General features: G+C 44.9%; 1 protein-coding gene across 1 annotated transcript in view; it reads right to left on the reverse strand.

Moving 5' to 3' along the window:
* The window catches only part of LOC134094696 (cytosolic carboxypeptidase 4), a 109,537-nt gene that overhangs the window by 8,939 nt on the left and 83,098 nt on the right, over nucleotides 1–17,500 (reverse strand). Inside the window, exons 21-23 of the mRNA XM_062548318.1 lie at nucleotides 14,436–14,567; nucleotides 13,920–14,096; nucleotides 1,227–1,381 (exon numbers count right to left, since the gene is read on the reverse strand). Coding sequence (XP_062404302.1) covers nucleotides 1,227–1,381; nucleotides 13,920–14,096; nucleotides 14,436–14,567 — 464 coding nt within the window. The remainder of the gene's footprint in view (nucleotides 1–1,226; nucleotides 1,382–13,919; nucleotides 14,097–14,435; nucleotides 14,568–17,500) is intronic.

The following is a 17,500-nucleotide window of genomic DNA, read 5'->3' on the forward strand; positions in this document are numbered from 1 at the left end:
ATTGAGTTTACTATTCATTAGCCGGCTCGACAAGGAGAAAAGACATTTGTGTATGCAACCGTGAGTGTGTGTGTGTGTATGTGTGTGTGTGTGCCCATTCCACTGTCTGCGGCATTGATCATGCTGAAATGGGTTTCTGCTGCTGTGCTGAAAAGTGTGTGTGTGTGCATGTGTGTGCATGTGAGTGCATGTGAGTGCATGTGAGTGTGTGTGTGTGTGTGTGTGTGTGTGTGTGTGTGTGTGTGTGTGTGTGTGTGTGTGTGTGAAGGAAGGGAGCTGCATAATGTGGAAATGTGGCAGCTGATGGACTAGTGCTTTTGTATGATGTGTGTGTTTTTGTATGTTGCATTGTGATACTAACTCAAAAGAAGGTGATACCCATGTGTTCCAAAAAGGGGTGAAGGTACACACACACACACACACACACACACACACACAGTGCATAAATATACATACAGTTATTCCAGTCGATGAAAAGTGGAGTCTTTGTGTCTGTGTGTTTGTGTGTGCACACAATGACACACATCGAATTGAAATGCACATACACTTGCTTTAACTGAGCCGTAGTTCATATCAAATTGTGAATCCTACATTGTGGGATGTAAAACTGTGAATCCTAGAGTGCGGTGCCCAGGACTGTGGGAGGGTGTGTGTGTGTGTGTGTGGGGGGGGAGGGGGGGGGGGGGGGGGGGGGGTGGACAGAACAGAGTGCGGTGGAGGAAAGGGTGTGTGTGTGTGTGTGTGTGTGTGTGTGTGTGTGTATGTGTAAGGGGGGTGGGGGGACAGAACAGTCTCACACCACTGTGGCCAGCTCCCCTTCAGCATCCCTCCTCAAGGGCATCTGTGCTAATGGCAGTAGACAAATGCTGGCTGGCATGTGTGAAGTGTGTTTTATTTCCTCCTAATTTACTGTTAATGGAGCTGGAGCACATGTTCCACATGGTCACCCCATGTGTTCCTACTGTACTCAACATAAACCTACTGTAGAGCTGGAACATTACCACAGCAGTGACAGGTGTGTGTGTGTGTGTGTGTGTGTGTGTGTGTGTGTGTGTGTGTGTGTGCGCGCGTGTGTGTGTGTGTGTGTGTGTGCGCGCGTGTGGGTATGTCTGTGTGTATGTGTGTGGGTGTGGGTGTGTGTCTGTGTGTGTGTGTGCATGTGTGTAGGTGGGTGTGTGTGTAGGTGTGTGTGTGTGTGTGTGTGTGTGTGTGTGTGTGTGACCTACTTGTGTGACTTGTGGTCCATCAGGCTGTCGTCCAGCAGTGCCATGTGGCTGATGACTTTGCTGTCGTAGAGCATGGTGCTCTTGCGGAGCGTCAGCAGGCTCTGGCAGAACTTCCCTCCCATATCCTCTAGCTCACGAGTACCCAGCTGCAAGCCCTGTAGGGAGCACACACACACACACACACACACACACACACACACAAGCGTGCACACGCACACACACGCACGCATAGACACACACACACACACACGCGCACGCACACGATCGCACACACACACAGGCGCTCACACACACACACACACACACACACACACACACACACACACACACAGGGAGAGAGACACACACATATGTCAAGTTTCAAGTGGAGTGCAATCTTTGGCAGAGGCAACCTGCAAATGGACAACAATAATGACAACAATAATTTCCCCCATGAACACATCCCGCGGACGGGAAAGCTATTCCGGAGAGGATAATGTCTTGGCATGCTAGGGCGAGGCCGACAGCAATTTCAGGGGAAAGGGGTGGCCATTCCTCGGCCATAATTGACATTCCTTTTTCTTAATTTGCCATCGCTACAAGGAGCTCGCAAGATATTTTCATTCCATTTCCGAGAGCTCACAGATGGTAAGCAGAGCAGTGCCGTCCCCAACCGAGCTTTTGAGAAGTCACACTACGTCTGCTTGTTACCGCAGCCCCTCATTGGCGAACAGGAGAGGGTCAGTGTCATTTTAATTTGACTGTAAGCTTAAACTGTCCTTTTTTTTTGGATGGGAGGAGCTGAAGTCGATGAGTTGAACTGGGAGCACTTTGCAGAGCTGTCGTGCAGGAACATGCTCTGTGTAACACAGGGAGGGGACGGTCAGACCCCCCCTAGTGCCACCTACTGAGGCCCTCCAACACAATAAGCCTTTAGAAAATCTCACAACATGAAAAGGGTGCAAGAGTAGAAGAGACTTAAGGCGTGGGGAGCTGCTTCATTCTCTCTCTCTCTCTCTCTCTCTCACACACACACACACACACACACACACACACACACGGTTTGGCTGATGCAACCCCACGACGCGTTAGTCAGAAAACACCACACTGAGGGCCAGATGTACTAACACAGCGCTAACAGCGAGTTTTTGTATACGCAGACTGCGAACGCTGTGCTTTACTATATTGCGCGGAATTTACTAAGCTGTCACTTCATTACGTTAACAGCGGTCATCCCCGCCCCCTTTACAACGCTAATTGCGTGCAGAGCTGAAACACAAGCGCAGTTGAATATTGCAACATTAAAAAGAATCAAAGTTTAGCGACCATACATGATACAAAGAGATGTCAACGAGCTGCGACGGACAGAGTAGGCCTAGTAGTTCTGCTAATCCACTTAAAAAATACTTGTGAACTATTTACTGCACGTAGATTAAGGATATGACTTAATGCCTTTCTAACAGATTGGGAAGTGTATGTCGTGAAAGAGAAAACACAATTTTAGAGAGACAAACAAAAGTTAAGGTTGCTTTTGACATAGTACAATGAAGAAAACTGATGCTCTGAATATTGATTCCGCTGTCTCTAAACGTTTTTCTAATAGACGCATTTAACCGCAATTTGGATTACACCTGCTTTCAGAAGGCGGAAGTTTTTCAACGCAAAATAGACGTGCGCTGTTTTCATACATATGGCGGAATACTTTATCAATCGCTATTAGCACCTCTCCTCCCCTGTACTTGCGCGTTACACCCATTTTCAGCTGATCCGCCCAGGAATTAATATGCATGACACGGAAAAGCGCAAATAGCCATTCTCAGCTCCCACGGCAGGCAGTCTGCGCATTTCCCTCATTGCGGCCGATTTGTACATACCATCGCCATGCTATTACGTGCACGTTACGCCTAAAATGGGCGCAAAACGTTAGTACATCTGGCCCTGAGCCTCACTTCCTGTGTGAGGCACACACACACACACACACACACACACACACACACACACACACACACACACACACACATTGCCGTCCCATTCCGCCATTCATCAGCCTAATGAATTCACTCTGCATCACCCCTCTGTGTCCCAGACAGGCCCTCAATCATTCCTGCTCTTTCCAGACCTGCTGCCATAATCTAATGTAAGTGAATGCAGTTAAGATGTTAGCACTCTGGCTGGCTAGCGCTACGGCTACACCGAGTGCCCAATTGCTCATCTCACAGCTGTGGACTTCACAGGGAACAGAGTACAGAGCAGAGAATGTTATTACAGTACATGCACAAGAGACGATATCTTTCAAATGACATATGACACACTGCGCAGGACTGCAGAAGAGTTTAGATGATAAACACACATGACACGCATCCTTGGGATACTGACCAATACAGACGCTAGAAGAACAATGAAGACCATATATAATGTATATAGTCTATATGCATGTCATTCTATCAAAAGAATACACAATGTAGCTGGAAACAGCTAATGTAATTGCTTTTTGCTGGAGAGAAGAAGAACTGAGTTACAGCATTTATCACTTCTTCCTTCACCTGAGGCCTTGATGTGGTTCAACAAAAGGGCTTTTATTTTGTACAATTTAATCGCTATTTGTTCTGCACATAGTTCAATTGTCCCGCCTGCGTTTAATAAATCTATTTCATGCACTCTGTTTGAGATCCGGGCGCTTTAATGTGTATTTGCCAGAGGCCTTATGGTATCATAATAGCTACAGATAAGTCAAGAGCAAAGCAGATTAAGCGCAGTGTAACTAAGCACTCATGTCTCTCTCTCTCTCTCTCTCTCTCTCTCTCTGTCTTTCTCTCTCACTCTCTCTGTCTCCCTCTGTCTCCCTCTCTCTCCAAGCAGAGGTCCGGGACACACGTTATTGCTTTATCTCCGCCGTCACTAAATGAGGATGTAGTGGCTCCCTGTAAAACTACTTGAGTTTTCCAACCTGCAAAATATGCTACTTATTTTCCTCACGAGCGTGTGTGTGTGTGTGTGGCTTTGCCTCGGAGCCGCGCGGCGTAAAGCGGAGGGAGAGCCGTCTGCCGAGCCGCCATTTCAGTCAGACGACAGGATGAGTGGTGGCCTGCCTTAGAGAGTGGAGGCAAATTGAACCCATAAGAGCTCGGCGCGGAGCTTCGGAGCAGGTGAGGGTTATTTGCCACAATCTCCCTGATGGCAGCTCCTGAAGAGGCTGGCAATTTTATAGACGCACACATCACATGCATGTTCCCATCACTTCTCATCCGGTGTTGATTTTTTATATGTATGTGCACATTTGCATAAGCATGTGTGTGTGTCAGTGTCTCTCTGTGTGTGTGAGTGAGTGAGTGTGTGTGTGTGTGTGTGTGTGTGTGTGTGTGTGTTAGAGGAGTGGGACCACACAAACCGTGACCCCCTCCTCTTCTCTTTCACATATTCCACATCAAGCCAAGGGTGCTGAAGTGGCTTTGGAATTATAAATGTCTGTGTGTGTGTGTGTGTGTGTGTGTGTGTGTGTGTGTGTGTGTGTGTGTGTGTGTGTGTGTGTGTGTGTGTGTGTGTGTATGTGTAATAGAGAGAGAGAGAGAGAGAGAGAGAGAGAGAGAGAAAGAGAGAGAGTGAGTGAGTGAGTGAGTGAGTGTGTGTGTATGTGTGTGTGTGTGTGTGTGTGTGTGTGTGTGTGGAATGAGGAGAGTGTTTCTGGGGATGGCTCTTCAATAATTCAGTGCTGCGTAGAAGAGTTTACATGGCTGGAATGCTTAGAACCTGCTCTGTTTGCGCCTGGAGAAAATCAATTCTCTTTATGTTTGTATTGCCCAGGCAACACTGACCATCCCAAGCAGCTGAAACTGGGCCCAGTTCAACACTGCTACCGCGGGGACATTTTGGCAGCTGAAATGGATTACAGCTGATTGTAATGGATCTATGACAGAGTAGGAGCCAATCTACCCGAGTCAGCGACTGCCTATTAATTAGATTCCGTCCCCCATATCACATAGCGTATATGGCGGAATTATAATGAGTCAACTCTTTCTGTAAACAAGGTGATTTCTTATGTAGAGATGCATTAATCTTTAATAGCCATAGGTCCTAGCGAATTCTATACCACATGCATGCAGATATACTGCTATAATAGATGCTATGATGGGAAGAAACACAGTGAGCACACACACACACACACACACACACACACACACACACACACACACACACACACAAGCACACTTACACACACATAAACACATAAACACATAAACACATAAACACACACACACACACACACACACACACACACACACACACACACACACACACACACACACACACACACACACACACACACACACACAATTTCTTGCTGCACATTTTCATTTCATTTCAGATTACTCCTCCAGAGCAATTTCAGGCAGTGCAGCAAAACAGAACATACAGTAGTTTTACTGATAATGTCACTGAACAATTTATTGACTTTTACTTAGATAACAAAACATTGACTTTCACCGAGATAACCATTCTTGGAGATTCAGGCTATTTTCATGGACACCAAATAACACTGCCAATATTATGTGTTTCATTACATTAATTGTGTGACATTGGTTCATGAAGGTTAATAACGGACCAAGTACGTCACCAACTCATCGATGATATTAGTGTGTGTGTGTGTGTGTGTGTGTGTGTGTGTGTGTGTGTGTGTGTGTGTGTGTGTGTGTGTGTGTGTGTGTGTGTGTGTGTGTCATCTATCAGGTGACTACTAAGGTCATGCCATTCCAAACACTTCTCCCCTACGCTGTGCTGCCATTCAGCTCGTCTTGTGATTCCGCCCTGACTGAACATCGCCCTCCTGAACTCTCATGCTGAATGTGCCAGGCTACCAAAGAATACCCAGAGGAGGGGAAAAAAAGGAAATGAATATGGCACTGCTTCCCTATTTCCAGTTAGCAGTGAAAAAAGGGCTGTTGGAAAAGCACCTCGATGTCTGCTTTCAGGTTCTAAGTGTGTAGGACAGCTCCGCTGGGTAAGGCGCTAAATTATCTCCAATTACATGTCAAAGCCCGTGTCCAGAGCTGAATTCCACTAGTTTCACACTGCAAGCCTAAAGGTGAGATCAAAGGCGTCAGTGCAGGAACAGCAGCGTGGAGCTGTGTGGGAGCCAAGGAGCTACGGGCTTCTGCTGCAGACCATGCTTTGTCAGGCAAATGTGTGTGTGTCTCTGTGTGTGTGTGTATGCGTGCGTGTGTGTGTATGCGTGCGTGTGTGTGTCTGCGTGCGTATGCGTGTGTGCGTGCGTGTGTGTGTGTGTGTGTGTGTGCGTGCCTGTACGTATGTGTGTGTGTGTGTGTGTGTGTGTGTGTGTGTGTGTGTATGGATGTGTATGTCTCTGTGTGTGTGCCTGTGCATATGTGTGTGTGTGTGTGAGAGAGAGAGAGAGAGAGAGAGAGAGAGAAAGAAAGAGACAGTGTGTGTGTGTGTGTGTGTGTGTGTGTGTGATTAGAATAAAGCACCATGTGTGGCTTTAAAGCCCTGATTCTGTTCATAACACTAAAATATGTATGAAGGCAGAGAAGGTGCAAGAGATACAGGCTTTGATGAAGATCTTAATTAACTCGGCGCAACTCAAACATGCTCCGGCACACACACGCGCGCACACACACACACACACACACACACACACACACACACACAGAGAGAGAGAGAGAGAGAGAGAGAGAGAGAGAGAGATAGAATGAAGAGCACTTGATACCCAGTAGAGTCCGTGATTTAAGGTTAACCCTCTATTTCCTTTCCAAGCGTCATCCAGACCCAATCACATCCTCTCTGACGGGGGAATCGTCTCCAAAGCCGGCACTCGGAGAACTAATCATTTCCCTTCCCTTTTTAGGGATTCTCTTTAACACTCAAAACCTAGAATTAAAACACTCCATGTCACATCTCCTCTCCCGCAACCTCGTCTTTAGAACTCTAAAGTTATGTCTCTGTAAGCGGAAGAAATAGAATTCCCAGTTGTGTCGAGCCAGAGAGCGAAGGGAAAGAGAGAGGGAGAGAGAGAGAGAGAGAGAGAGAGAGAGAGAGAGAGAGAGAGATAGAGAGGAGAAAAAACATTTGAATCAGAATTAGAATGTGAACCATTCTCATTTACATTAATAGGTGTATATTGCTATACGTACAGTAGCCATCCCACAGCCACACCTCATCTGGCCACACGAGCAATCAACAGGCCACAGTCTCCTGTTGTGCCCACACGTAGACGGGTATTTTTAACCACGCAGGGTGCACAGAAACAGCCCAGAAAGGCTATGCAGCCCATGCCACTCAAACAGATGCCCACGTCGGCCAATTAGAGAGCCGGAAGCGTTTCAATACAAAGGAGAGAAAGTGTGGCCGTGCTTGTGAGGGCTGGAGCCCCAAAATGGCCGGGCTGGGAGAATGCTTACTGCACCATTGAATCAATTCAGACGGCCAACATCAAATGGCCGTCTGAGACCTCGGCTGTTGCCCACGCCTCTCGCTGTCATTTAGGAGAGCCCATTTGGCATTCTCAAATCAGATCAGCTATAACGCAATCTACAGTCATTAGACGTGATTAAACAGACATCATACGTCCCACAGCCACTGAACATCTCATGTGAGAGAGACAGCGGGAGAGAGAAAGAGATATGTAGAGATATGTAGAGAAAGATAGACAGATAGATAGATAGAAAGATAGATAGATAGATAGATAGATAGATAGATAGATAGATAGATAGATAGATAGACACATGATGTGGGGGCTCTGAGACCTTCCTCTCCCATTGCAGAGCTCCTTGTCAAATGCCTGTGTCAGTGGCATTTATTTTAAAGTGTCAGGGAGTGAGGTTCACTCTCTGCCTGCCAAAACACTCACCAATAGTGTGTGTGTGTATGTGTGTGTGTGTGTGTGTGTGTGTGTGTGTGTGTGTGTGTGTGTGTGTATGTGTGTGTGTGTGTGTGTGTGTGTGATTGGGGGGGCTTTCAAACACTTGCAATTTGGGCTTCTCTTCCATTCAGGGAATATGATGGCTAAAGTTGTCTGCACAAGTGAAAGCAGAGTAAACTGAGCAATATGAGCAAAATACCAAAGTTGGCGAATTGTCAGTTGAGAAATGTGAAAGGCGTGATATGGAAAAGCTTTTGAGGTTGCTAAGGGCCACTTCTGGTTTATTGTTTCTCATATGAAAAATCACTGCTTCTTAATGAAATGCATTGTGCTTGGCTGTCTATTGCATCCTTTATCTGCGCAACGCAAAATGTGAAAGCGGGAATACGCGGAGCTGAAGTCGCAGAACAGCCGTTTAAGTCAGGAAGGTCACCTGTGAGGCCAATTGAGTTGCTGAAGACATACAAAGGAAAAGGCAAAATAAAAGAGGAAATAATGCATGTAGAAATAAACAGATGAAAATGCTGAATAAATAATGAAGAAATAAACAAAATGAAATATTCATAGCCACCATAAAACCCATGTGATGTTAAGAATAATAAAAAAATTAAAAATAAATGCTTTTGAGATAGGAAACTTTTACAGAATGGGCTTGTGTTGAACAGACACAGCAAATGACAAAATAATTATACAACTACTACTACAATAATTATGCACATGGGATTTCTTAAGTATGCTTGTGTATTCATTTATAATGCAGGATTGACATACAATTAACACTTCTCTCTCAATTAACAGCTCTTTTTTCTTTTTTTATCTGATTTCTACTCCTGTCTTTTTTCTTGTCCTCCGTCTTCCCTCTTTCCAATTCTCTCTCTACTTATTCTTCTTCTCTCACTCCTCCTATCCCTTCATCTACAGTACCTCCATGTCTACTTCTCCATCATATCTCCTCCTCCTCTCCTTCTTTCCTCATATTCCTTCTATCGTATCTCCTTCTCTCTTCTCTCTGTTCCTCTTCTATCATATCTCCTTTTCTCTCTCTTCTCCTCTCTGCTCCTCTTCTATCATATCTCCCTTTGTTTCTTCTCCTCTTCTATCGTATCTCCTTCTCTCTCTTCTCCTCTCTGCTTCTCTTCTTTTGTATCTCCTCTCTCTTCTCCTCTCTGCTTCTCTTCTTTTGTATCTCCTCTCTCTTCTCCTCTCTGCTCCTCTTCTATCGTATCTCCTTCTCTCTCTTCTCCTCTCTGCTCCTCTTCTATTGTTTCTCCCTTTCTCTCTTCTCCTCTCTGCTCCTCTGTCCTTTTTTCGGCTCTGACCTCCTCCGCCCGTGACTCACTGGCTGGTCGTCTGAGGGGGATAATGAACCGTCTCCGGCCAAATCCTGAAGCCAATTCCACGTCTCACCACCACCTCTAATTGGCATAAATGGACTCCGAGCAGGAAGAAGTCCCCCCCGCCACCCCACCCCACCCCCGGCTCGCCCCCCACACATACTCCCCAGCTCCCTTTTTCCCCCTTAACCGGGGTTCTGCGGGAGCCAGCGGTGCTGATCCGTCCGTCGGAAAGAGTACCGACAGGTTCTGCTCGGAGTTCCCGGCCCCCTTGGTGCGGTCCAACGGTCTGCCAGGCGGCTGACATCCCGGCCCAAGATCAGTACAGACTTTTTAATCAGGCACTCGCTCGGGCTCCCGGCCAGCCTTTAAGAGTACATGCAGGCAAACATCTGGCCTGCCACCTGCCTCTCCGCCACCCCTTAATGAAACGTGTGATTTTCTGATTCATTAGGCCACATCCCAACATTTACCCTCTAATGCAGTCAGTATGTGCTGTGTGTGTGTGTGTGTGTGTGTGAGTGTCTGTGTCCATCCCCTATGTTTACTCAACCATGCAACCAGAGAGCAGGGTCTGCAAGTGTGTTTATGAGTATCTGTGAGTGTGTCCACCACAGCGTACGTTTACACACAAATGAAACCAATACGCTGTGTTTGTGTGTGTGTGTGTGTGTGTGTGTGTGTGTGTGTGTGTGTGTGTGTGTGTGTGTGTGTGTTGTGTTGGGATCCATGCTCCATATTTAACCACTAATGATACACCCACTATCTGCCATGGACAGACCACTGAGCGAACACACTATCTGACTACTTCCATTACCATCTGACATGGCTATGTTAACGGGGGGAAAACTCCAGGCCTTTCCACATCAGCTAAAACCCCAAGGCTACCGGGCATTCCATAAGCCAATTAGAGCAAGGTAAGACATAGTGGGTGGTACTCCCCCTCCACAGTCCCACCAATGGGAGATGCCCTAGTGGTGGTGAACAGAGCTAGCGGTCCCAGAGAAGCGCTAGTGTGATTATGAACCACTACAGCCAGCAGGCCCGTGGCAATGGGCCTGACACAATTAAACAGGGATTAGGCTACTCATTTTGCACACACAATTCTACATTCATTAAATATCATTTACCAGTCATCATGTGCACTGAAGCCATGGAAGATCTCATGAAAGATAGATAGATATGTAGATAGATAGATAGATAGATAAATAGTTAGATAGATATATAGACAGATAGATGGAGAGAGAGAAAGAGAGAGAGAGAACTGTCATAGTTAAAGTCACAACAGACCATTTACAGTTTTCACATGTTTCACTAACTGATCAAAGTATTCCCGCACAAGATGTCTGAAAAAGTGGAGCCTTGACCCTGTGGTCGGCGACAACAACTTGTGTGCTCTTGGCAACTATGCATGTCATAATGCATCATAGCAACTATACAGTACATGTCATAATGCATCAGTGACTAACTGGCTAAAAGCTTTACAAAACTCTGTATGAGAACTCAAAACTTTGCTTGCAAATCTGTACTTGCAAATGGGCACATATTGTGAGAGACATATTATGTACTCTTAAAACCAATATCTACAGTCTTTTAAACTTTTTCTGTTTTGTGTTGTTGTCCTTGTTGTTTGACAGTTCATACTCAATTCAAACTGCATTCTATTGACTATAAACCCACTCCACACCCCCAGAGAGTTATTACCAACCAATAAACACCAAACAAGTAATTACCCAATTGGTCCTGGTGGGCCCAGCAGACAGAAAACAAAACTCCAACCCCAGACACCCATTGCAAACTCTTTACACTTTCTAAAAGTGCAGCTCAGCACTAAAATCATTTCAGAAACAACCCTCATGAGACTATGTTCTTTGTTTGGGTTAGCTAGTGAAGGGTTTCAAATGGACAGGCCGAGTAGAAGCAGGGACTTGAAGGAGCAAGGTGTGTGTGAGCGGGAGGGTTTGTGTGTGCGTGAGAGGGGGGAGAGAGAGAGAGAAAGAGAAAGAGAGAGAGAGAGAGAGAGAGAGAGAGAGAGAGAGAGAGAGAGAGAGAGAGAGAGAGAGAGAGAGAGAGAGAGAGAGAGAGAGAGAGAGATAATAGGACTAGGGTGATGTGTGTGTGTGTGGGTTCGTGTGTGCGTGTGGGCACGTGCGCGCGTGTCTGTGTGTGTGTGTGTGTCTGTGTGTGTGTTCACTCTCGTTTGGGAGGCCTGTCATTAGAAAAGGTGCAGTTGTACTTCACGGCTGAATGGCGTGCGTTGCTCCCCCTCTTGAGATCCAGGCTGAACCCTGCTCACTCCTCACACACAGTATTCCCATATTCATATATTCATATATTCGTCCTGAGTAATTTAACATGTTCCACAAGTATTTATAGCACAGTAGGTCAGCATGATCTGGGGATGAATATCATTTATTTAATCTTCTTTAATTTCACTACTCTGGTTTGATCATGACTCTTGTGCTCTGTTCATAAAAATTAATGCTAACAAACAAATCGGGAATGTGATTTGACTTCATTATAAAGAATACTTAAGTGCTGTCATATATTACAAAAGAAAAAAAATATAGTCACACCACAGTGGAAAGGTTTGGACATTTTGTTCAAATAATGCTAGTCATTGCTAAATAGAGTGAATCTGAACACCAGGCCTATACTGCATCATCTACTGTATACAAGTGTTCCTAGTTCAGCTTTATCCTCACATTGAATGGAAGGCAATTGACAAGACTCGAACCATCCAGTCAATCTGGATTTAACAAATTGTTTTTCTTTCCGTCTCAAGGTGTCTGTCTGTCTGGCTCATGAAATTCAACTACACGGGCTCACACTGTCATGCAAATGAAGCTGAACAGAATAAGACGCCGAAGTCCTGGGTGTGCAACCAAAAACATCTACATAACAAAAAAGCTGCATAAAATGGCATTTTTTATACTTTTTGTGGTCCCTCTACTTTTGGAGATTTACTGAGGCGCAATTTATTCAACTCTCAAATATGCAGTTTGCAACCAATACTATGTACACTCGGACACATAATATTATGTCAAAATTTTGTCCAAATTCTGTCCATACTTTGGTGTCTTTAAATTAATGATGCTCCTGGACAAAACAGAAACCTCCAATGAAGCCTGCTCGGTATACCAGCCCGATGCATCACCATAGCATACATGGTGTACTGTAGTTGCTTATGAATCTTAAAAACATGATGCCATGCCTGAGGAGTTACGACGTCAACACAATGCCACTTGCAGTGCATAGGCTAGTGAGCTATCTCACAACATGCAAATGCCCCTGACACTGAGCCTTGTTGTACAAGTTCCACGTCTCTCGTTCTGATGAAGGGGAACCCAGTGGTGTGAGACTAATGCCAGGCAGATCCTCATCCATACTTCACTCATCCACATCCATATTTTACTTGACTCTGCACTGGTTTATTTAACATGGGTTGCAGCCGAGTCCGGAGAAGCAAGGACAGATTCAGAACAGACAAGTGTGTGTGTGTGTGTGTGTGTGTGTGTGTGTGTGTGTGTGTGTGAGAGTGAGGGAGTGAGGGAGTAGGGTAAGTGGAGGTGGAGATCAGTCATGTTTATGAATAAATGTGTACAAAAGAGGCATGGGAGTCTTCCTACCAGACATGTTTGCTACTGAGCAGAATGAATTGTGTCAGGTTGTGTTGGAGGAGTGTGACAGAACTGCAGTGCCTATGGGGGGGGGGTCTCTGGTCTGAGCTTGGAGTTGGGCCCATCTGGCTGTCCTTCCATCTGTCTGCATGTCTGTCTGTCTGTCTGTCTGTCTGTCTGTCTGTCTGCATGTCTGTCTCTGTCTGTCTGTCTGTCTGTCTGTCTGTCTGTCTGTCTGTCTGTCAGTATGTCTGCCTGTCTGTCTGCCTATCTGTCTGTATGTCTGTCTTTCTGTCTGCCTGTATACAGTACCTGTCTGTCTTTCTGTCCGCCTGTATGTCTACAGTACATGTCTGTCTACAGTATCTGTCTGAGTGTCTGTCTGTCTGTGTTTCTGCGTGTCTGCTCACATAAGTACTGGTCCAACTGAATTCAAATCTTCAGACAAGGTAGAGGGTCACCGTATGTTGATCCTCCTACATGATCCTATTATTGCAGTTATCGCTGCACTTGGGATTCCCTTTCTGTCACATTGAGAGACAGGGCCATGGGGCTGCAGTGGCATTGGCACGACTGCTCTGGTTTAAAGGGTCATTTGCCGATGCGTGTTTGGCGTCACCAAAGATCCTTCATTACTGACATGCATCTCTATGGAAGCAAAATTCGAACAATTCCTGTCTGCTTAAAGAGGCGTGTTGCAAAGTTGTCATAGTGGGATATCGATCTCTGTCAGATTGGCAAGCAGTTCAGTTCGAATGTAACGTCACTTTCTAGGTCTGCCTAAAGGGGGATTTCGCCCCCCTCCCCTTCGTGAAAACAGAACGCGGATATGTTAGAACGTTTGCGCCTCTCGCTCCTCTTTAACCCTCTCTGGCATCACACTGACCTGATAGATGCCCTGGTCGCAGCCGTTGTAGGTGCTCTCCATGGTGTAGCTGCGCAGGACGCCGATCTCCCTCCACACCACCACCCGCGCCGTGGACGCTCGGGACTTCTCCACCAGGTAGTTGCAGCTGTTGAAGGAGAACGCCGGCGCGATGCGATCCAGAGTCTTGGGAATCGTCTAAGAGAAACAGATCACGACTCATCAGAAACTATTACCGCCGCAATTAATCAGCATGAGCGTGAGAGAGGCACATAAAACAAATGGCTGTGCTTGTTTATATTTTTTTTCCCTGAGACATATCATTGATCGTGTTAAAAAAATGAAGAATAGTGTTGCAACACAGCAAATAAAAGCAGTAAATATACTGTGTTGTGTTGCATACTTGTATATGTACAGTAACAGCAGAAATAATTCAGGACACAACTTCATTGGCTATCAAATGGTTGTAGAGAGGAATTGGGGGCTGAGGAATCTGGGCTTTTGAGGTGAGGATTGTTAGGAGAATGGGAATGATACCCTGTATCCTGGGTCCTCCTTGAGCGTTGCCGTGTTGACTGAGGAGCCCGACTGCCAGAGCGTCTCCTTCATACTGCATCCGTACAGGAAGACGTTCTTTTTCCTGGAGTGGCCGTGGTAATCACAGAACACCTGTCAGCAAGGACAACAGCCAATCGGTTAGCTAGTTAGTAGTTATGCGTTGCTATTGGTTTAGGTACTGCACCATTCACCTCCTCATGTCTTCCTCCCTTGTCTTTCCCTCATCCCTTTCCCATTGTTACCGTTAGCAACATAATAAAACATGGTGGGTGACTCACTTAAGTTTCTCTGATGAAGAAGTAAGACCACCTATTTTTATTCGGATGTAAAACGAGTATTTCTAAATGGAGAAGACTTGCTACAGTAGGTGCTCTAGGAACACACACACACACACACACACACACACACACACACACACACACATACACACACACATTAGACTCAAAAACATGACAGGAGTCTGGTGCACTCTGCTTTCGACATTCCATTACTCAGATTCCACTGTTTGCAGCACAACCCCACACGCCCCACCATCAAACCCTTCCACCGCTGCCGTGCAGATTACCATTCAGTTATTTTTTTTGGAGCCGCAGCTCAATAGCATCCAATGTTTATCGAATGCTTGTCAGTTGAAAATGGTGGCGCCTATATGCACTGGGCTCTAGAAGCCTTGATGTCATCATGCAGTGGACACAGTGGCCGTGAGAGCCACAGCGGTAAAGTGGACCAAAGTGGGGTAAAGTGGACCAAACATTTTGGATAGATAGTGACGCTATGGAGACTGAAGTGTCGTGGACACACAGTGGTGCTTTGTAACCAGCTGCATCAGACACAGTGATGATGGGCAATACTGTAGTAGTGTAATGGTTAAGAAGCTGGGCTAGCACGCAGTAGTCTGAAAAGTTGTGGGTTCAATTCCCGGCTTCCACCGTTGTGCTCTTGAGCAAGGCACTTAACCCCGAGTTGCTTCAGGGACGATGGCGCTGATAGTATATATTGACATAATGTAAGTCGGTTTTGGACAAAAGCGTCTGCTAAAATGAGGGAAATAAGAATGCAAATGATGGGATGATGAGATTATAGATGTGGGCTGTGGTGTCATGAACACATTGATGTGTAAAACACAGCGGCGTTGAGGAGACAATGCTTTTTGTGCAGACTCTGGCAGGGGACGAGTGAGTGGATGTATCATTGAAACAATGGTGTCAAGAAGTTCACTCCAATCAACTGCTGTTTGTCTGACAGGAGGTTACTAATTGGATCCACCTCGTTAATGTACAAGGCTGACTGCTCAGTTTTTTAAACGGCAATCTGCATCCGCTAATTGGTTATTTCAGACAATCATATTTGAGCTTCATAACGACACAATTCTGGTCAGGTAAGTGCTGTAATTACAGGCATGATAAATTAACTGCAGTTCAACTCATTTGTAAATCTGTAATTTTATTCAATAAAGGAAAATGCAGAGTGTGTGTGTTAGATGCCACAGAGTCTATAGAAAGAGGAGTGGTCAAGGCTTTGTATGTAAAAGCAACACAATGCAGGTCTCTGCCCTTAAAATAATGACTTCAGACTAATTTTGATCCTACGGTTACTTTTCAGAATGGCATTTCTGATATTGCTGAGGCGCAACCAGAATGCCTGGAATTGGACTATGTAACATTGTTGCTATGGATAAGAGCAAGAGCCTGTTCATCGATTTTAGACTAACTGGGTGGCCCTTTAGCACTCAATGGGTATCAGTGATGTTGAAAATGGATGAAAACAGGAAATCCTACATTGTATTGCTTTAATCTGTTGTCACATCTGTGGCTTTCGCAGGCACATACTGTAGGCTGGCCTAGGCCTATGTAAATCATCAATGAAATGCATTAGCCAAACTAATGGGTGTCTTTGGTTCAATGACTGATCCACCAACACATTATTTCCACTATGAAGAAATGGCAGTCCAGAGTTGTCAAGGTGTCAGCTCTATAATAAACAGATAAATTGTAATAAATATAATATACTCCCCTGCCTCAAAATGGAGTTATGAATGAACACTGTATAATAGTTCTACTGTACAGTACATAACGGAGGAACATTCAATATAAATGATAAGTAATATGTGACTAGAAGGAGAGAAGATACAGCACTTTAATAAAGGCATATTTTCACAATGTGCTTTGCGGTTTGATGCAGTATGTCTGTTTGCTGGCTGAAGATATAATTAAGTTACTCATTCAGTGGGACTCTGGCTGTTTGAATAGGCTACATGGAGACATTTATAGTTTACTTCATTTACTATTCTTCCAGTTTTGACAATTCATATCGACAGTACTGTGTGTCTCATTATACAATGCAATACTTTGAGTATCATATTCACTGAACTTGGTTTCATTAAAATGAAAATAAACATAAACCATAAACACACCATTTCAGATGTTACACATATAATCACAACCGACGGAAAATGACTTCAGAGTGTATTTTATCATTATCTTTAATTATCATGACAGCTCCTGAAGTTTTCATTTCATTTCAACCACTAAATGTCACACTATTCAGCCATAATTGCTTCAAAGAGTCCTGGCAATTACCAGTTAAAAGACTGAACAATGCATGCGTGACATAACAGGACTATGATCAGGTTATGCCACTCTTATGAAGGGCTGTGTTCAGGTCAGGTGTTACAGAGTTCTACCCTTCTGAGTCTAATGTCTTCCCCACATTTCGACTAACTTTTTGTTTTAACTAACTAACTAAATTTGCTTTTTTTGTTGCCACTTATTTGTTATTCATGCGTTTAAGTCATATCAGTGTTGCTTTGTGTACAGTACCCAGTGTAGGTAACATTGTATGATTGCAGGTCCAAGGAGAAGTCCAACTACCAACTATCACTGGAAAAGCACAATGTGAGAGGGGCAAATTATGGTTTTCACCTTTGAATAATGTGCAGCTAGCTTTAGCAACTGCTAAATCATCCACTTGGCATAACATAACCATGTAAATGATCAGCTAAACATAAATCAGCAAGCAAAAAAAAGGTCCTGGAAAAAAAAAAA

This window comes from Sardina pilchardus, chromosome 10 (assembly GCF_963854185.1).
Source record: "Sardina pilchardus chromosome 10, fSarPil1.1, whole genome shotgun sequence".
In the NCBI taxonomy this organism is placed as follows: Eukaryota; Metazoa; Chordata; class Actinopteri; order Clupeiformes; family Clupeidae; genus Sardina; species Sardina pilchardus.